Here is a 22,647-nt window from a genome sequence, read left to right on the forward strand (position 1 = left end):
TTATTGGCACAAGATGCTCCAGGTTCACCTTGTATATTCCTTGCCCCAGTTCTAGAATCAACCAATACAAGAAAGAGACTGGGTTCCTTTTACTAGAAAATGATATCAGAGAATAAGCACTGCACACTGGTTGGCCGGGCACAATGGCTCACGCCTGTAATCCCAGCACTTTGGGAGGCCAAGGCAGGCAGATCACCTGAGGTAAGGAGTTCTAGACCAGCCTGGCCAACATGGCAAAACCCCGTCTCTACTAAAAATACAAAAATTATCCAGGCGTGGTGGCGCATGCCTGTAATCCCAGCTACTCGGGAGGCTGAGTCGGGAGAATCGCTTGAACCTAGGAGGCAGAGAGAGGTTGCAGTGAGCTGAAATTGAACCATTGTACTCCAGCCTGGGCAACAGAGCAAGACTCCATCTCAAAAAAAAAAAAAAAAAAAAAAAAAAAAAAGAACTGCACACTGGTAATACCAGCACAGGGGTAGACAAGGTAGGGAGGATGGCTTGATCCCAGGAGTTCCAGACCAGCCTGAGCAACGTGGCAAAAGCCCATCTCTACAAAGTTAGCTAGGGTAGTAGTGTGTGCCTGTAGTCCCAGCTGCTCAGCAGGCTGAAGTAGGAGAATCGAATGAGCCAGGGAAGTCGAGTCTGCAGTAAGCCGTGATTGTAGCACTGTACTCCTGAATGACAGCGAGACCCTATCTTAAAAAAAAAAAAAAAGAACTGGACACTATGTTTTGCTTGTTGCTACTAGAGTACCTTTGCTTCTAGGTTCTTATGTGGACAAAACATAAAATACACCTCCCATATGTTACACATAACAAAGTCACTCTTTGAGCGGGTATCAGTAGCTCACGCAGTTGGAGGAGCGGCAGTGAACAGGCAGCCCAGCAGCCCAGCTCACTAAGGCTCTCTGTGCACCATGGCCCACTAGCACCCAGTATGCACTCTCCCCACTGCAATGATGCCCAAGAGGAAAGTCAGCTAAGCAGAGGTGGAAGTCGAAGTGAAGAAAGAGTCAAAGAGGAGACAGGCATGGTTGTCAGCTAAACCTGTTCCTGAAAAGTGGAAATGAAGTCAAAAAAGGCAGCAGGAAAGTACAAACAGGGCCAGGTACAGTGGCTCACACCTGTAATGCCAGCACTCTAAGAGGTCAAGGCAGGCAGATCGCTTGAGCCCAGGAGTTCAAGACCAGCCTGGGCAACATGGCGAAATCCTGTCTAGACAAAAAATTACAAAAATTAGCATATATATATAGAGAGAGAGAGTATATATATTTGTATATAAATATATATTTAGATACATATATATATACACACACACACATATATATACATGTAAAAGGTATAAAGAAAAGGGAAAAGGGGAGCAAAGAGAAAAGAGGCTGATGAGGCTAACCAAAAAACTATAGATTTACCTGCAGAAAATGGACAAAGCAAAACCAAGAAGAATACAGCTTCTGGTGAAGCCGGAGAAAAAGAAGCCAAGTCTGATTAATATCATATACTATTATCAGTGGTCCTTCTATTCTAGTAGAATCCAGAGGAATATTTTTATCAACTATTGTATAAATGCAAGTTTTTTAGTACATCTAGAAACATTTTTAAGAAGAAGGGAATCCCACCCACATCCCATTTTTAAAGTGTAAATGCTTTTTGTTTTTAAGAGGTGAAATCATTCACTGGTTATCTTTTGGTACAACCAGAAAACAGTGTGAGATACTGAATTGTTGTCGGAGGCTTTGACTGTCTTGGGTGTCAGCTTAACATTCCTTAGATGGGGGTTACTTTTCATATCCTAAAAGACAAAGTATATAAAATGGCAACATGGAGTTATAGTCCTGAATTTAAAAAAAAAAATTTGCATTTTAATGTCTTGGATATTTTAAATTATTTCTATTCCATGTTTTTTTATAGCAGAATTTTCTTTCTTTTTTTTTTTCTTTTTTTGAGACGGAGTCTCATCTGTCGCCCAGGCTGGAGTACAGTGGTGCGATCTCAGCTCACTGCAACCTCCACCTCCCAGGTTCAAGTGATTCTCCTGCCTCAGCCTCCCGAGTAGCTGGGACTACAGGTGCCTGCCACCACTCCCAGCTAATCTTTGTATTCTTAGTAGAGATGGGATTTCACCATATTGGCCAGGCTGGTCTCGAATTCCTGACCTTGTGATCCACCCACCTCAGCCTCCCAAAGTGCTGGGATTACAGGCGTGAGCCACTGCACCCGGCCGTTAGCAGGATTTTCTAAAAAAAAAAACTCCTTGATCATGGCTCTCCCTGTCAGAATTGTGTGCACTCTTAACATCTTTGGTTGTGGTATTCCTGTTTTCCCAATAACTTTGTTAATGTGCTGTGAAAGACTGAAAATTTGAGTATGCTATGTATATGCTTTTAACTGAATTGGAGAAGTGTATTTAACAGCTTATCAACATGTGAAGACACTGGTACTTGATAGCCTCAAGGAAAATTTGCCTCCAAATTTTAAGCTGGAAAGTCACTGGAATAACTTTAAAAAAGAATTACAAACTTTTTTTTTAGATTTTCAGTATGTATGTTAAGAATTGCGCACAAACTGAAATGTCTGTGTACTAATCCCCAACACAACCAACAAAATCTCAATTATGAAAGAAAAAAACACATTTACTCTTTGTTCTGTGAAGTTCTAAGGGTTTTGACAAATGCTTGGTGTTGTGTATGCACAATTAACGGTTATCATGGAGAATAGTTTACTTTAAAAATCCTGTGTATTGCCCATTCAACCCTTTCTCTTCCCCTTCTCAGGAAACCACTAGTTTTTACTTTTTTAATCATCATCATAGTTTTCTTTTTTCCACATATTAATATATGGGTTGAGTACCCCTTATCTGAAATGCTTAGAACAAGAAGTGTGTCAGACTTCCAGTTTTTTCAAATTTTAGAATATTTGCACATACATAATGAGACATCTTGGGGATGGAACTCAAGTCTAAACATGAAACTCGTTTATGTTTCATATATACCTTACACACATAGCCTGAAAGGAATTTTACATAATTTTTTTTTTCTTTGAGACAGAGTTTCACTCGTCGCCCAAGCTGGATTGCAACGGCACAATCTAGGCTCACTGCAACCTCCGCCTCCTGGGTTCGAGCGATTCTCCTGCCTCAGACTCCCAAGTAGCTGGGATTACAAGCATGCACCACCATGCCCGGCTAATTTTGTGTTTTTAGTAGAGATGAGGTTTCTCCATGTTGGTCAGGCTGGTCTCGAACTCCCGACCTCAGGTGATCTGCCCGCCTCAGCCTCCCAAAGTGCTGGGATTACAGGTGTAATCCCATCACATACCTCCCAGGAAATTGATATTGTCAGATTTTTAAATTTCAGCCATTCTAATAGGTATGTAGTATTATGTGCCTGGCCATAATATTTTTAATAATTTTGTGCATGAAACAAAGTTTTGACCTTTTTACTTTTTCTTTTGAGACACAGTCTTACTCTGTCACCCAGGCTGGAGTACAGTGGCACGATCACAGCTCACTGCAACCTCCCCTCCCAAGCTTAAGCAATCCTCCAGCCTAAGCCACCTAAGTAGCTGGGACTATAAGCACTAGCCACCACACCCAGCTATTTTTTTTTGGTAGAGACGGGTTTTGCCATGTTGCCCAGGCTGGTCTTGAACTCCTGAGCTCAAGATATCTGCCTGCCTCACCTCCCAAATGCTGGGATTACAGGGGTAACCCACTGCATCTCGCCTTGATCTTGGTTTTAACTGTGACCCGTCACATAAGGTTATGTGTGGAATTTTTTTTTTTTTTTTTTAGACGGAGTCTCGCTCTGTCGCCCAGGCTGAAGTGCAGTGGCACGATCTCGGCTCACCGCAAGCTCTGCCTCCTGGGTTCACGCCATTCTCCTGCCTCAGCCTCCCGAACAGCTGGGACTACAGGTGCCCGCCACCACGCCCAGCTAATTTTTTGTATTTTTAGTAGAGACGGGGGTTTCACTGTGCTACCCAGGATGGTCTCCATCTCCTGACCTTGTGATCTGCCCGCCTCGGCCTCCCAAAGTGCTGGGATTACAGGCATGGGCCACTGCACCCAGCCTATGTGTGGAATTTTTTATGTAGCTATATGTTGGGATTCAGAAAGTTTCAAACTTCAGAGCATTTCAGATTTCAGATTTTTCTATTAGGGTTGCTCAACCTGTAACTGGAGTCTAACAACATGTAGGCCTTTCAGACTAACATCTTTCACTTTAATAATATGCATTTAAGATCCATGTCTGGCTGGGCACGGTGGCTCACACCTCTAATCCCCGTACATTGAGGGGACGAGGCAGAACGATTGCTGAGGCCAAGAGTTCAAGACCAGCCTGGGAAACAAAGCAAGACTCCTTCTCCACAAAAAAACAAAAAATAAAAAAATTTATCAGTTAACAATAAATAAAAAGAAAAAATATCTAAAGATAAAGGATAAAAAAACAAAAAACAAGAACAAAAAAGTTAGCTGGACATGGTGGCATGTGCCTGTAGCTCCAGCTATACAGGAGGATGGCTTGAGCCTAGGAGCCTGAGGCTGCAGTGAGCCATGAATGTTCCACTGCACTCCCTCCAGCCTGAAGAACAGAGCAAGCCCCTGTCTTAAAACAAAAACATTCATCCATGTCTTTTAGTGGCCAAATAGGCCATTCAAAAAAATTCTTGAATAGCATTCCATTCTATGGATGTATCACACTTTGTTAGCCATTTACCAAATAATGGGCATCTGGGTCACCACTATTAGGCAATTACAAATAAAAAACATTCACAAGCAGGTTTTTCTGTGTACTTAATTTTTAAAATCAGCTATGTATATACCTAGGGGTATAACTGCTGGAACATTGAGTAAGACTATGTTTAGCTTTGTATGAAATTGCCAAACTGTCTTTCAAACTGGCTGTACCATTTTGCATTTCTATCAGCAAGAAATGAGAGTTTCTGGGCCAGGCGCGGTGGCTCACACCTGTAATCCCAGCACTTTGGGAGGCCGAGGCGGGCGGATCACGAGGTCAGGAGATTGAGACCATCTGGCTAACACGGTGAAACTCCGTCCCTTACTAAAAATACAAAAAAAATTAGCCAGGTGTGGTTGCAGGTGGCTGTAGTCCCAGCTACTCGGGAGGCTGAGGCAGGAGAATGGTGTGAACCCGGGAGGCGGAGCTTGCAGTGAGCCACAATCATGCCACTGCACTCCAGCCTGGGCAACAGAGTGAACAGAGTGAGACTCCGTCTCAAAAAAAAAAAAAAAAGAAATCAGAGTTTCTGTTGCATCACATACCTCCCAGGAAATCGATATTGTCAGATTTTTAAATTTCAGCCATTCTAATAGGTATGTAGTAGGATCTCATTGTTGTCTTGATTTGCAGTTCCCAAATGACAAATGATTTGAAGTCTTTAAATAGTTAATAATTATTTTTTAAGACAGAGCCTTACTCTGTCACCCAGACTAGAATGTAATGATGCAATCTCAGCTCACTGCAACCTCTGCCTCCCAGGTTCAGGTGATTCTCGTGCCTCAGGCTCCCGAGGAGATGGGATTACAGGTGTGTGCCACCACACCCAGGTAATTTTTTTATTTTTAGTAGAGATGGGGTTTCACCATGTTGGCCAGGCTGGTCTCGAACTCCTGGACTCAAGTGATCCGCCCCGCCTTGGCTTCCCAAAGTGCTAGGATTACAGGTGTGCACCACTGTGCCCGGCCAATTAATTCTTTACATTAATTTTTCTCCATTTGAATTATTGGCAACGATTCTCTCACCAGACTGGACCCAGACTGATTCGTTATATGTGCACTGTCCAACATGGTAACCACTATCCCCAAACATGGCTTTCAAAGAACTTATACTGGCTGGGCGTTGTGGCTCATGCCTGTAATCCCAGCACTTTGGGAGGCTGATGTGGATGGATTAGCTGAGGTCAGGAGTTTGAGACCGGCCTGGCCCACATGGTGAAACCCCATCTACACTAAAAATACAAAAAATTAGCCGGGCATGGTGGTACACGCCTGTAGTCCTAGCTACTCAGGAGGCTAAGGCAGGAGAATTGCTTGAACCCGGGAAGTGGAGGTTGCAGCGAGCCAAGATTGTGCCACTGCACTCCAGCGTGGGCAACAGAGAAAGACTCTGCCTAAAAAAAATAAACAAATAAAATAAAAAAGAACTTACACTATTTAAGATGTATTTTCAACATCCTAATACAATCTTGTCAATTGGTAGTGATGAAGGAACACTAGTGCTTTATATCCCATAAACAACAGTACAAGTGAAATATCTATGGTCCATAGGGTTATTAATACAGAAATTAGAGTTCATTACTACAAGTAATTCAAGGGACATAGTGATTATAAAATATTTTAATGAGTATGTGTAGGAAAGCAAACCTGAAATACCTGAAAGAAAGCCTGCAGCAACACAGTAAGTAATGAATTTCATGGAAAATATGTTACATATACATAGAAAGTCATTAACCTTCACTGTTCCTATACAAAAATGATGCAATCTAATCTCAGAATTTACAGCAATCTTTAGGACGACTGTATACTACTCAATTTAAATGTGTATCTACATTTCTAGTAAAGTGTTTTAAATACACAAATAAGCCCTGCTGTGTAGGAAAATAACTTATCCCAAATACTCTATTCCAAAGCTCTAGAATAGGTTAAGTTGCAGTATGAATGTGCAATGACTTTCCTAGAAGTTTTAAGAAACAAAGATACAAAAACATTCTTTAACCTTTGTGCCTTATCTGGCATAATGAGCTGTGAATGTGAAAAAATCCACACCGTATCACAAATAATATATATTAACTTTTTGGGGGATTGCATAATGCAAAAATTTTATACATACACAAAAGATAAAGAGATAAACACAAATACCTGCAATATAAAATAATAAACTATAGTATATAAAAATACTTTTCATGGAATTTTGGTTTATGATAAGTGCTAAAAACCTTCCAAGAGAAAGATTATTTTTAGTACCGAGAAGCAGGAAAAGTTTCACAAAAAAATTATGCTGCAAGTTGGGACTTAATGAACTCATAAAATTAGTAAGAATTAGTATTAGTAAGATTAGCATACGTAGAATTTAGAAAACAAGGGTTCCAGAACGAAAAAACACAATGAGCAATGGTGTGAATGTCGGAAAGCAAAAGCCATACATGAAAAAACAAGAGACAAGACAGATACCTGACTAAAAAGTTGTGAACAGGGAAATACAATAAAATATTAGGTGTGATATTAGGTTAGTTGAAGATACCCCACACTTTTTCAAAAATGGCATTGCCTGTGAGCTGAGATCGTGCCACTGCACTCCAGCCTGGGTTACAACAAGACTTTGTCCAAAAAAAAAAAAAAAAAAAAAAAAAAAAGGAGTGGGGGCACTGCCTGCTTTTTGAATAAGAAAAAACATATTCCTGGCCGGCCGGTGGCTCACGCCTGTAATCCCAGCACTTTGGGAGGCCGAGGTGGGCGGATCACAAGGTCAGGAGATTGAGACCATCCTGGCTAACACGGTGAAACCCCATCTCTACTAAAAATACAAAAAATTAGCTGGGCGTGATGGTGGGCACCTGTAGTCCCAGCTACTCGGGAGGCTGAGGCAGTGGAATGGTGTGAACCTGGGAGGAGGAGCTTGCAGTGAGCCAAGATCGTGCCACTGCACTCCAGCCTGGGCGACAGAGCAAGACTCCAAATCAAAAAGAAAAAAGAAAATAAAAAAAGAAAAAACATATTCCCACCCAGCACTATTAAAAAGGATGAAATAGAAAAAGACAAAGACCAAAGGTAGGAAGCTAACAGTACAGCTGCCAATAAAGTGAGCCCTAAAGATACAAACTTGGGAAATGTAAAATAAAGGACAGATGTGGAAGACACAGTGAGCTTATAAAGTAAAAGTCATCAGACGCTGGGCGCGGTGGCTCGCACCTGTAATCCCAGCACTTTGGGAGGCCAAGGAGGGTGGATCACAAGGTCAGGAGATCAAGACCATCCTGGTTAACACAGTGAAACCCCGTCTCTACTAAAAATACAAAAAAAGTAGCCAGGAACGGTGGTGGGCACCTGTCATCCCAGCTACTCGGGAGGCTGAGGCAGGAGAATGGCATGAACCTGGGAGGCGGAACTTGCAGTGAGCCGAGATGGCGCCACTGCACTCCACCCTGGGCGACAGAGCAAGATTCCGTCTCCAAAAAAAAAAAAAAAAAAAGTCATCAGACCTGAAATTTCAATAGATAAAGGAGACAGGACAAGAGACTTGGAGATGAGGAAATGTAACAATGACTCAGGTTTTAATTCTGTGTTCTTGGAACTGTGGTAGTCTTTAACATAATTAAGGAAGTCAGAACTAAAAACTAGTCTAGTCAGTAGAAGAAAATTCTAAATGAAAAATTAAGAAAACAACAAAGACAGCTTAAAAAGAAGTCCAACTAATATACTTCCTAAAGTGATTACAAAAGAGTGCACATTTAAGCTCCAAAAAATTCTTTTACAGAGATCTTTGTTTCTTAGAAAAATAAAAATAGAAAAAGTAGTACAGAAAATTATAAATAGGCTGGGCCCATTGCCTCATGCCTGTAATCCAGCACTTTAGGAGTCCTACTGGGCAGACTGCTTGAGCCGAGGAGTTTGAGACCAGCCTGGGCAACATGACAAAACCTTGCCTCTACAAAAACTTAGCCGGTGTGGTGATGCATGCCTGTAGTCCCACTCCAAAGGCTGAGGTGGGAGAATCACTTGAGCCTGGGAAATCAAGTCTGTAGTGAGCTGTGATCATACCACCTTTATTCACAAATAATGAACAATATAGAAAGTATTGATTTAAACTTTCACCACTTAAAAATTAGAAAAGACTTAACCATTATAAGCAGTAACATAGCTTATACCCATATATTTTGCTGTGCGAAAGGCAATAATATATGTCAAAAGCTTTCAAAACAAACAGCATATACTAACAAACTTCACTTTCAGAAATTTAGGATTTAAAAAAACAATGGCTATACAGCAAAACTTATTTGCAAAACAGTTCATGTCAGCATGGTTTAGAATAGTTAAGAATTTTTAACATAAATGGTCAACATGGCACCAACTCTGCAATTGGTTTGTCAGTGTCCCACATTAACTCCCTGGGCCTAGTAATTCAGTTTCCAGCCTCTGCTGAGTCCCTCATACTATTCCAAGTGTAGCAGGGGAAATTGAGAGGCCCTTCCTCAAGCTCTGGTCATAATGTAGGTACAAGGGAGACATCTACAGGGAACCATGAGATCAGTGGTGTTGGAAATGCTATGTCAGTCCTTCTTTAGGCTGGATGTTGGTAGTGGTCGTCACAAAGTCCATATATTTTATATCTAGGCCTTCACCTGGCCTATGGACTTATACCCATGTGCCTGGTTTATCAGTTCAATGGTTCTTCAGCCCATTACAGATGAGAAGGAGCTATACTGAAGATCAAGGAGGAACCACTGGAGTCTGAATGTTCCTGAAAGATTGACTTAGTCCTAGCTTAGTCCTCATAAAACCTCATAACAATGGGGTTGGTACTTTTACTCTCTATTTTACAGGAGTTATAATAGACTGTTAAAGGACAACCAAGAAACGACAAAAGAAGTGACAGTCAGAGGTTGAGAGGAGCCAGAAAAACATAAAATCTAGCAGACATCTGCCACCACATTGTAACATGGTGGTTCCTATCACAACGCTGGGTCAAAAAGATTGATTTGGTTTATAATGCTAAACCAAGAGGGTGGGCAAATAAAAATTTTGGTATTTAAAAGAAAAAAAAAACTTTGGAATTTGAATATTATGAAATTCTCAACAGTCTACATTAAACTACCAAATAATTTAAAAGATCCAATTTTTATAAGTGACCTGTTGACTTACCCTTCTGGTACTCATTATTAATCTTTTGTTGTGCATTCTCCATCTTCTATGTATGAATAGACATTTAAAAATAAAAACTGTATCTTTTTATTGTTAGATATGAGTTCTAAATTTCTTTTCAAAGAAAAGTATGTTCACTTCTTTGCCTTCTACTTTTAAACTTAACTTCCTCGTAAAGCAACCTTTTTCAATTACCTGCTCCACCCTGACTCACTTCAATCCCCTGCTCCACTCTGACTTATTCCAATTACCTACTCCACCCTGACTCATTCCGATCATCTGCTCTGTCATAACCATTTTTCCCGCCAAACCACTCACCCCGCCACTCTCTTTAAATTAGCCAATCGGAATTAGTTTAGCCTGTGTGGTCTAACCCTAGCCAATAAGGGAATGACACAGCAGCAGGTGCCACATGCGTCAGGGATAAGAACCCCTTCCCCTCCCTTGTCCAAGTGTGCACTCACCATTGTTCCATCTGTAAGGGCGCACCCTTCTATAGAAGTACCTTGCCTTGCTGAGAATTAAAAGAAAATTTTATATTCAAGTGCTATTTCTTTTGCGGCACTGAAACTTTATATACAACATTATTTACCTCTCCTACTCAGCCTATGCAAATATGAAAGTTATATAATGTTGAGAATATAGAAGTGCTGGTTCTCACTAAGAGAAAAAAATCCTTTATAAAACACGAGAGACTAAAGAGGGGTTAAGGTTAGAGAGGTGCCGATTTACATGACAACTACAAGCAACATAAAATCCTGGACTAGATCCCGATTCAGGAAAAGAATAGTTTTTCTTTTAAGGGATTAGATTATGACAACTGGCAAAATCTAAATGAGATGTATAGATATCATTATTATATCAATATTATTTTCATATTTTCATAACTGTACTGTGGTTATGTAAGAAAAAATGTCCTTGATTGCAAAGAAATACACACTAAAGTATTAGAAATAAAGTGCTGCGAAGAGATATTCTACGAAACAATACTGAATTAAAAAAAAAAAGTAACATCATGTCTGCAACTTACTCCAAAACAGATCAAAACTAATAGATACCAAAATACTTATCTCTGCATATGCCATAAAAAATCCATATTTACATGTGTATATGTGTGTACATATATAGAGAGGAGAAGACAGAGAGAAGGAAAGAGTGGGAATATGATAAAGCAAATGTAGTAAAATGCTAACATTAGGACAATGTGCATGAAGGACAGCTGACAATTCTTCAAAGAATTCTTAGAATCCTTCTGTGTTGGAAATTATTTCAAAATGAAAAATTTTTTAAACACCAAAGGGCAGGGGGTGGGGCAGTGCTTATTTAACAAAATTAAAACACCATTCATTCATTAAACATTTACTGAACACTTACTGCAGGTCAGACACCAGTAAATAGCAGAAGACACACTAGATAAAAATTCCTGCCTTCACACAACTTACATTCCAGTTGTAGGAGAGAGACAATAAGCAAGTAAGTAAAATGTATGTTACATTAGCAGAAGGGGAAAACAGTTAAGTCATATTGGGTAGAGGTGGCGATTTGCAATGTTAAACACATCTTTAGGCCTGGCGTGGTGGCTCACGCCTGTAATCCCAATACTTTGTGAGGCTGAGGCGGGCGGATCACTTCAGGTCGGGAGTTCAAGCCAGCCTGGCCAACATGGTGAAACCCTGTCTCTACTAAAAATACAAAGATTAGCCAGGTGTGGTGGCGCGTGCCTGTAATCCCAGCTACTTGGAAGGCTGAGGTGGGAGAATTGCTTGAACCCAGGAGGCAGACGTTGCAGTGAGCCAAGATCGTGCTACTACACTCCAGATAACGCAACAGAGCGAGACTCCGTCTCAAAAAAAAAAAAAAAAAAAAAAAAAAAGGAAAGGCCGGGGTAGTGGTTCCTGCCTGTAATCCCAGCACTTTGGGAGGCTGAGGTGGGACGATCAGTTGAGCCCAGGAGTTTAAGACCACCCTGGACAACATAGTGAGACCCCATCTTCACACAAAAATAAATCAGCCATGCGTGATGGCGTGCACCTGTAGTCCCAGCTATTCCGGAGGCTGAGGAGGTGGGAGAACTGTTTGAGCCCGGGAGTTTGAGGATGCAGTAAGCCACAGTTGCGCCACTGCACTCCAGCCTGGGTGACACAGTGAGATCCTGTCTCAAAAGAAAAAATAAAATAAAATAAAATAACATAACATAAAATAACATAAAATAACATAAAACAAAACATAAAATAAAATAAAAGGAAACAATACTGCCTATAATAGAAACTCCTTATATTATTTGTTTTTGACTGGCTAAATGAAAACCAAAGATACAAGAAATGCCCTTTAAAAGTAATAAATTTTAAAAGGATTAAACTTAAAAAAAGAAGTGATGAATAGTATTACTACAGCTAAACAAAGAATGCTATCAGTTAAAACTTGACTTATTGTTCAAAATGCAGCTAGTTGAGAGAAAATGTCCAATATTTCTTCATAACAGGTACCTGAAGCAGGACTCCAATCTGATCATTCTGACAATTATAACTCTCAAGATTAATTAACAGCTTGGCATTCTTGCTTCCTTAAGAGAAACAGTGTGGGAGTTAGCATATAAATTCAAATCCTAGCTTTCCCATTTACTTGCTGTGTGACCTTAGGCAAATCACCACTTTTTAACTTCATATTCTACTCTGTAAACTGCATCTAAGACCTATTTCATAACACTAGTGTGAGGATTAAATAACATAAAAAGCCAAAACAAAGCTCAAAGTAGAAATTCAGGAAGTTGTTTATGTTACATTGTTGGCACAATCAAGAAACGGGACTGATTGAGTTAGGTGGAAGTACAGACAGCCATGTGAACTAATTTGTGTGAATGTATAGACTGAAATATAAATAAAACATTTCTAGAATGCTACTTTCTTATACTGGTTGACATTTTTTCAATACTATAAATATGGCATGAACATGCACTATTTACTTACTAGAGTATGTAGTAGTAACTTCAGTAAAAATCAAATATTTCCTACCACAAAACGGTTAAGCATTTGGGTACACAGACTTCTTTTCATCAAAAAAGCACAACATTGGTGAAACCCCATCTCTACCAAAAAATACAAAAAATTAGCTGGGCATTGTGGCGCACACCTGTAGTCCCAGCTACTCAGGAGGCTGAGGCAGGAGAATCACTTGAACCCAGGAGGCGGGGGTTGCAGTGAGCCAAGATCATGCCACTGCACTCCAGCCTGGGCGACAGAGTAAGATTCCATCTCAAAAGAAAAGGCACAACATTACAAGGATTCAGCTGTACACACATAAAACTTAAACAGGTTCTAAGGAATAATACAATAGCCTGCTGAACGGGTGGTAAATTCTCTTTAGGAAAAATAAAAAAGTTTCTTTAAGGAGACAGTACTTAATCTGAATCCTGTAAGTGAAGAATTTCAAGTTGGGGAGAACAAATTCAAGTAAGCAAACGTGGGCAATTCATTCTCCCACCTTTAAGCAAATCTAGTCTTATTTCCAACTTTGCAGTTATATCCTGAGATTGCCAGGATAGCAATGAAACTTGCCTATGGTCTCAGAAAAATCACATGGTAGTAATGGGAACTAGAATAGTCAACAGCTTCCAAGTGCAAAACTCTTTCACTTTTCCCAAAATATGTTTGTAAGGAATACTGTACCACCAAATACTTCTACAAACGAAGAAGTAATACAAAAAGTTACTATACTGCATGTCTTCCCCCATTATTTTTTCCTTTAAATAACAGTAGAGGATAAAAGCAAGTGTATAGCAAAATACAAGAAGTCTTTCATCTTGTTTTTTATTTTAAGGTTGGCCTGGAGGAGTAATTAATTAAAAATTCTGGCAAACAAGAGGGAAAAATGACTTAACTGTATCAAAATACCAGTCTTGTTGTGTAACTCATTATAAAAGACATATAGACAATAACTGGTTAAGCAACATAACCACCAATTGCAGGGGGTGGATCATTCCTGTGTCCATGACTCTAACCACCAAACTAGATTTTAAATGTTCATAAGATGATGACTCTAACCACCAAACTAGATTTTAAATGTTCATAAGATGATGACTCTAACCACCAAACTAGATTTTAAATGTTCATAAGATGATTACAAACTATAAAACTGGCTATTTGGTGATATTAATAAAATATTTTATACTGGGACTTCACAATGATATTGTGGTAGTGTAAAAAAAAAAAAAAAAAAAAAGAGGGCCGGGCGCAGTGCCTCAGGCCTGTAATTCCAGCACTTTGGGAGGCTGAGGCGGGTGGATCACCTGAGGTCAGGAGTTCGAGACCAGCCTGGCCAACATGATGAAACCCCATCTCTACTTTAAAAAAAAAAAAAAGAAAAAATTAGCTGGGCATGATGGTGAGTGCCTATAATCCCAGTTACTCAGGAGGCTGAGACAGGAGAATCGCTGAACCTAGGAGGTGGAGGTTGCAGTGAGCCAAGATTGTGCCACTGCACTCCAGCCTGGGCAACAGAGTGAGACTCCATGGCGGGGGAAGGAGAAACAGGCCCTTATTTTTAGCAATACACACTAAAATATTTACAGATGGAATGATGTCTAGAATGACCTTAAAAATAACATAGGATGGAAAAAAAGGAGGAGGGGTGATGAGATGAAACAAGATTGGTCATGATTTGATAACTGCTAAATCTGGGTAATGGCTATATGGGGGGGTTCATTACATGATGTCTCCTATTAAAAGGAGGCTAAGAGTTTCCATTAGAAGAATTTTCATAAAATAGAAAAAAATTACTAATAGCAAATCACATCATAAAAGCAAACACAGAACAGTATAACCCTTAACCCCTTGACAAGCAGATAATAGTATCTTCTATAGGGTTTATGCATGCTTAAATTATGACTGATGCTCTTACAATACATTAAGCTATCTCTCAAAGTAGGATTATCTAGAGCTCTTCTAAACTTCCCCATCAGGTTATCAATGAGAATATACTCTGAGACTGGCCCCAAACTCCAAAACAGTACTTGGGAGCTCATAAGAAATCAGAGTTGCATCTGAAAAGCAGGAAGTCTTAACTAACTAAACCTCATTCATTGTTAGTGACCTTCTCTATGCCTTCACATGGACTACCATTTATTTACAAAGAGAAGGAGGGCAACAAAATCATACTACAATCATCTCTTTTTTCTGATCACTGCCAAGACAATTTATGTAAAAAAAAGTTTCCAATCTCTATTGTGTCACTGAATTTTTTTTTAAGTATTAACCATACTAGCACTAGAATTAACAACTCATATAAACTCATTAACATGGTCACTATTAAAGGAACAAAGAAGACAAGCATAATACATACTGGAGGCCGGCCAGGACGACCCCTTTTTCTTTTTCCTTTGACCTCTGTTTCTTCAAGCTCGCTGCCAGCATCGGAATGGGCAGTAGTTTCATTAGTTGAATCCCTAGAAAATGTTATATTATTTTAGCGAACAAATTAATAAGTATAATGCATTTCTGTTTCACTACTTTCCTTACCTCCTGCTATATGGCTGATTAGAAGTGGCTTATACTTCTACTTTCAGAGAAACTCTCTAGCAAACTAAAAATGTTATCCTCCCTTCCTAATTTCACATAACAGTGAGTGAAATGAATCCCCCAAATAAAGAGGGAAATGAAGAGGAAGAAATGACTGTGGAAATGATAGCTGCTATACAAAAATAAATGCAAAATATAACTGCAAAAGACTAATTCTTCAGTATAAAAATATGAAGGCTTAGGAATATTTTTATTTATTTTATAAAGTCATGAAGGGCAGTGTTGTGCCAGTTAATGTTTAACCACTGTCTTTTCAAAAAAAAAATACGAACACCTAAGTTATAAGTATTAAGACATATGGCCAGGCACGGTGGCTCATGCCTATAATCTCAGCACTTTGGGAGGGTGAGGCAGGCGGATCACCTGAAATCAGAATTTGGGACCAGCCTGGCCAACATAGTAAAACCCCATCAGTACTAAAAATACAAAAATTAGCCGGGCATGGTGGCATGTGCCTGTAATCCCATCTACTCAGGAGGTTGAGGCAGGGGAATCATTTGAACCCGCGGAGGTTGCAGTGAGCCGAGATTACGCCACTGCTCTCCAGCCTGGGCAACAGGGCAATACTCTGTCTGAAAACAAAACAAACCAACAAAAAAGACATAAAGGATACTTAGCATATAATTTACAAATAATAATAAAACACTAAACACTCTTTATTGTAAATTCCACGTAACTGACTCTCACAAAATAATTTTAAAGATAATTTTTGCCCAACTCTTATACTGGAATCTTTTTTTTTTTTTTTTTTGAGACAGTCTCACTCTGTCGCCCAGGCTGGAATGCAGTGGCACAATCTCAGCTCACTGCAAGTTCCGCCTCCCGGGTTCACGCCATTCTCCTGCCTCAGCCTCCCGAGTAGCTGGGACTACAGGCACCTGCCACCACGCCCGGCTAATTTTTTTTGCATTTTTAGTAGAGATGGGGTTTCACCGTGTTAGCCAGGATGGTCTCGATCTCCTGACCTCATGATCCACCTGCCTCGGCCTCCCAAAGTGCTGGGATTACAGGCGTGAGCCACCGTGCCCAGCCAATTATTGGAATCTAACCTACAGCTGCAACTGATGAATGAATAGTTATTTTAACATGAAAGGTGGTTTCTATTTTTGTTCACTTTAATGAGTAGGATGCGAGTAAAATGATAAAGACAGTTGTTGAAACTTGACTCATTAGTCATTGGTGTGAGCAACTTCTCTGCTGACTCAGATAAGGGCTGAGGAAACATGCTTCCTCAATTTTTTGTTATTGGTATTGTAATGCGTATAGACCATCCAATACACCTTTAAGTTGAATCTGCGTTGTTAACAATTTCTTTATCACTTTCTTAAGTCTATCATCAACAAAACAATAAATTAAGCGTTGATTTTTATCATTTGCTGATTTTCATGGTGTACATATTCCTACCATAGCCAATTTCAAATGACCAAAGTGGCATAACCAAAGTGAGGTGGGAAGTGACAAACAGTAGTACAGCATTAAAACATATTTCTACCACAAAGACACAACAGGTTTAAATAACAACTTCAAGAGCATAAATAGTAACATGAAATAATTAGGAAGTGATGAGTTTTGAGTATTTACTATTTTTATTTTTCATATGACATTTAATTTAACCTTATATAAGTTAACTTTTTTAAACAGATATGTTGTGTTTAGCTAGCTTGCAAAATTCCTAAAAATTTAATATTTAACTCTCACAGGCCAATACAAGCTGGCTTCAACACAGCATTGAAAAGGTTTAGACAGCATGAACAAGAATCTCTTCACTAAATTCTACATTACTGCATAAAATTGTAAAGAGTAGGAAAAGTACATAGCAAATGGTAAGTCCAACTCACAATCTACTATTTCTCAATCTCCTTCACCAAATGCTCTTTTAGGCTCATTCCCTCTCCCTTAAAGCTCAACTGTTAGGTCTGCTCTACTCCATTTATATTACACTCCCTTGTAGATTTCATCCAGTTAATGTGTAACTTCTATGCAAATGACTTCAATACCTTATCAGTACACCTGACCACATTCCAGATCTCTGACTCAAGATTTTTATCTTGCATGCATGACATACTTACTTGAATGCCACCTCAAATTCACCAAATGCCACATCTAAAATTGAATCCAATCCTGACTTACTTCTGACTTTCTACTAACAGAGATACAATTAATTAACTGATTTGTTATACATAACTATGCTTTAAGTTATTATACAAATTTATTGTCACCATTATCCTGTCTATAAACTAGAATTGATAGAATGATATCAGTCTTCTTGTGCCTCCTGCTAACATAATCCTACCTCAGCCATCCTTCTCAGAACAATATAATCTGTTTCTCACTCTTTCCAGGATTACTACCACAATCACCACTCCCCGTGATAATCTCAATTCATCTCCCTACTGCCGCTTATTCAAGCCATTCCACACACCGCTGCCAGTAACATTCTCACATCATATTACTTACCCACTTGTAAATCTTCAAAGTTATCATATTACTCTACAACTTATATATCTTTAAAGTTAATCTGTTATTTAAAACCATAAATAAGACTGGGCGCAGTGGCTCACGCCTGTAATCCCAACACTTTGGGAGGCTGAGGCACGAGAATCGCTTGAACCCGGGAGGTGGAGGTTGCAGTGAGCAGAGAGAGCACCACTGCACTCCAGCCTGGGCGACAGAGTAGAACTCTGTCTCAAAAACAAACAAACAAAACAACAACAACAAAACTATAAATAATATTGTAAATGATGTCCAGGGTCAGCAAGCTTTTTCATAAGGATCCATACAGCCAGGTGCGGTGGCTCACGCCTGTAATCCCAGCACTTTGGGAGGCCAAGGCCAGCAGATCATGAGGTCAGGAGTTCGAGACCTACCTGGCCAACATAGTGAAACCCCGTCTCTACTAAAAATACAAAAATTATCCAGGCATGGTGGTGTGCGCCTGTAGTCCCAGCTACCTGGGAGGCTGAGGCAGGAGAATCGCTTGAACCCACAAGGCGCAGGTTGGCCGAGCCAAGATCACGCCACTGCACTCCAGCCTGAGCAACAGAGTGAGACTACATCTCAAAAAAAAAAAAAAAACAAAAAAACAAAAAACCATACAGTATATATTTTAGGCTTATGGGTCTTAAGTTCTCTATAGCTACTACTCAACCTTGGTGACATACCATAAATGCAGCCATATGCAATATGCAAATTAATGGGTGTGGCTATGTTTCAACATTTTATTTAAAAGAGGCATCAGAACCACTAGCAGTATTTGCCAACCCGGATCCAGTCAATCTTATTTGTCTCTACTAAAGAACAATGAATCATACTGCTTTTTTTCCTCACTACAATCCAAATAGGCCATGTTCAGTATAGACTATGTGTCAGTTTACATATGTTATCTATAATATATATGCACAAAAACCTTGTAAGAAGCATGTTATCTTCCTGATTTTATGAATGAGGAAATGAAAGATCTGAAAACCTGATAAATTTGTCCACAGTCGCACACTTAGTAAGTGGCAGAGTCTAGTTAGATCTCAAGATAAACCTGAATTTTCTATTTTCATGTTAAGATACTACAATGCAAATATTATGTTTTGTATTTATCTTGTGTGGACAAAATCTCCAAGTGCTTTTGATGCTTGTAAGTCTCCAGGCAACTATAGGAGCAGGTTGGTTCTAGAATATAATTACTGACCCATTAGTGAAACTAACCTATTCTTCAGCAGTATTGTTTATTGATGCCCCTTTCAAGAGTCAGAAAAGTACAATTTGTTTAATAATGCTGCCAGCTGCAGTCAGCTTAAACAGTGAGAACTACTGCCAACAAACAGCTAATGCACTGTTATGTGTTAGTATGTGTATGTTTAATTATTAAGACATACGAAAACAAATTCTAGGCTTTTGAAAAAGAAAATTTCGAGCAATAGAAAATATGTAAGAATACAAGGAAAAGTTTCACTTTATCTCATCCTAACTCTGAATCCCATCTGCAGAATACCACTGTTAATAGTTTGACACTGCCATAAATATTTAGGCTTTTGCATCTCTCTGTCTCTCTCTCTCAAAATATAAATATCAATATTTCAATTTTTTAAGTGTTACATACATGAGAATCTTCCATATAAATACATTAGATTCCTGAATGGCACTCCATAATATGCACTGAACTTATTTAGCTACTTCCCTATCAATGAGCATTAGTCTGTCTCTAGTTTTGCACTATTACAAACAGGGCTGAAATGACTGTTCTTGCACACAAATAAATCTTATTACACAATCAAGTTTCTCTTTAGGATATATGCAGTGAAAATGACAGGTCAAGGGGTATAGAAATTCAAACTTTGACCAATTGCTCTTCAAAACTCCTGCAAATGGCTAATGTTCACATTTATAACACTACTAGACATAAATTAAGAGCATGGAACAGAGTAAGATCAAATCTTATTTAAAAAATGATTTTGCTCCCTAGAACTCTCTAAATTCTGTCTACCTCTTTCTATCTCCAGGGTAACTAGTTTAAGTTATCATCTTTTCCCTAGATACTGCAACATCCTTCTCCTGATAGGTCTCCTTGTTTCTAGTGTTGGCCTTTCCCATCTAATAATATACTGCACTAAGTAACTTTCTAAGTATATATATCTTATTATATCTCTATCATGCTGATATGGTTTGGCTCTGCGTCCTCACCAAAATCTCATCTCGAATTGTAATCCCCACCTGTCAAGGGAGGGACCTGGTGGGAGGTGACTGGATCACGGGAGCAGTTTCCTCTATGCTGTTGTTGTGATAGTGAGTTCTCACGAGATCTGATGGTTTAAAAGTGTGGTACTTCCTTCCACTCCCCTTCTCTCTCTCCTGCCGTTTTGTGAAGAGGGTGCTTGCTTCCCCTTCACCTTCCGCCATGATTGTAAGTTTCCTGAGGCCTCCCCCCAGCCATGCCATGAGTCAACTAAACCTCTTTTCTTTATAAATTACCCAGTTCCAGGTAGTTCGTTATAGCAGTGTGAAAATGGAATAATACACATAGAGAAGAGAAAAAAACGTAATTCTGAACATGACTTAGCAGGTACTGATATGATACTGTTCCATCCTACTCACAGTTTATCTCATGTCACTCTCCATCCCCAGTGCTGGAGAAAAAAATGGGGTGGGGGGAGGCTTTATTTCAGGCCTTCAAACATATCTCAGGGTCCTTGCATGACATAATCTCAGTCTGGGCCTAATAGCCTGCTCCCTTCTTCTTCCCCTAAACCCCACTTCAGACCTCAGTTCAACTGTCTCTTCCTTAGAAAAGTAGACTAAACAAAGGCATGTGTTAAAATTCTCATAATACCTCCTACTTTTCCTTCACAGCACCAATGATAGTTTAGAACTATGTATTTGTAATTATTTGATTTATATCTAACTTTACAAGCTTCATTGCAAAAAGAACTAAGCCTGCTCTACATGTTATATCTACCCAGAACCTAGTATGCTTCCCGGAATATAAAATGTAGTAAATGATAATGTTTTGACAATGCTTAATAGTAAACAGCACTAAAATGACAAATCCATCAGCAATTATAATATCTAAGTAAGCCAAGAAATAATAAGGATAATCACTAGAGTGGTCTTTATAGTGTCTACATTTTAAAAACCAAAATTGGACATCTCAATTTAACCAAGAGTACCATCTTCGGCTGACAGATCTAAACCAGAGCTCATTTACCCAGCTCCCAGATCACCACTGTCCAGTACCCACAGACATATTACAGATTTACATTCTTTTGAAAAAAATTCACTCACAATGCATGATATATTAGATATAATGTCAATACAAACTCATGTAATACAACTTTAATTTAAATATAACCTCTGTTTCATATTTTATCAAAGAGCTATTAAAGGCCTGCCTAATACCCAACAGTGTCCTAGCAGCAGGACATACAAAATTAAGGCACACAATGCAGTTTAGGAGATGGGTCAGAAAAAATAAGAGACAATTATAAAATGTTACATTAAGTACTTTTCTGGAGGCATAAGACCTGAGCTAAGACTTAGTGGCTTGGCCAGGTAAGGGCAGAAGTGCATAAGTACAAAGAAAAGAAAGAAAATACTATAAGGGGCCCTCCAAACTTAAATATCATATAAATATGGTATTTATACCATATTTATATAAGTTAATATATTTATATATATGATATCATGCTCAGGTACAGAGGTAAAAAAGAAATAAGTAGGCAGAAAATAAATTTTATCTCCCATATGTCGGGGAAAAGACAGGACAGTATTGATGGTTTTTCAAGCGGTTTAAAGAAATTTGGATAGCTCTGTGTCTTAGAATGCTGGAAGGGAAAAAAAGAAGGCCAAGAGATCAATCAGAGGTTCTCTCTTGAAAATAAGGTATGTAAACGAATTGAGCAGTAATAATATATAAATAACTGCTTAAAGTGCTCATCACTTTTATTATATCTAAATCATTGTTATACAGAATCAAAGTATGCAGATTCCCGACTGGCATCATGATAAAAGCTATGAAAGGAATAATATCTGCCATTCCTGTGATCACATTTCCCAAAATAAGTCCCAATTCTAAATCTGGCCAGGCACAGTGACTCATGCATGTAATCCCGGCACTTTGGGAGGCTGAGGTGGGCAGACCACCTGAGGTCAGGAGTTCGAGACCAGGCTGGCCAACATAGTGAAACCTGTCTGTACTAAAAATACAAAAATTAGCCGGGCATGGTGGCACGTGCCTGTAATCCCAGCTACTCAGGAGGCCAAGGCAGGAGAATCGCTTGAACCTGGAAGCCAGAGGTAGCAGTGAGCCGAGATCGCACCACTGCATTCCAGCATGGGCAACAGTGGAAAATTCCATCTCAAAAGAAAATAAAAATAAAAGTAAATCTCAATTCTAAATCTGTCCTTAACTCCAACAAATCTAATGGGATGCCATCAAAAATGTCAACTGGTATATCCCTTAGATTTCTTCTGGTAGCCGGAACACCTCAACAATCTAATCTAAGGAAAAAGAAAGAATCATAATAAAAGAGCTGTAAGTGAGCAGGGAGCGGGTAGAGAAAGAGTATGGGATAAGATAGGCGACAACAAACTATTTTTTGTAAATGGCCAGACTAAATATTTTAGGCTTTCCATGCAATACTATCACTGTCACAACTTGTAATACAAAATAGTCATAAACAGCATGTAAAGGAACGAGTGTGGC

At 39.2% G+C, this 22,647-nt stretch overlaps 1 protein-coding gene across 4 annotated transcripts in view; it reads right to left on the minus strand.

Annotated features, from left to right (window-relative positions):
* STAG1 (STAG1 cohesin complex component) overlaps positions 1-22,647 on the minus strand; it is a 406,617-nt gene that overhangs the window by 264,366 nt on the left and 119,604 nt on the right. For 2 of the 4 annotated variants that reach the window (XM_024244311.3, XM_063722218.1), the window contains one exon: positions 15,220-15,322. The exons of the other annotated variants lie outside the window; for them this stretch is intronic. In XM_024244311.3, the coding sequence (XP_024100079.1) occupies positions 15,220-15,322 (103 nt within the window). The remainder of the gene's footprint in view (positions 1-15,219; positions 15,323-22,647) is intronic. 4 annotated transcript variants of the gene reach the window in all.

The sequence above is a fragment of the Pongo abelii genome, chromosome 2 (assembly GCF_028885655.2).
Source record: "Pongo abelii isolate AG06213 chromosome 2, NHGRI_mPonAbe1-v2.0_pri, whole genome shotgun sequence".
In the NCBI taxonomy this organism is placed as follows: domain Eukaryota; kingdom Metazoa; phylum Chordata; class Mammalia; order Primates; family Hominidae; genus Pongo; species Pongo abelii.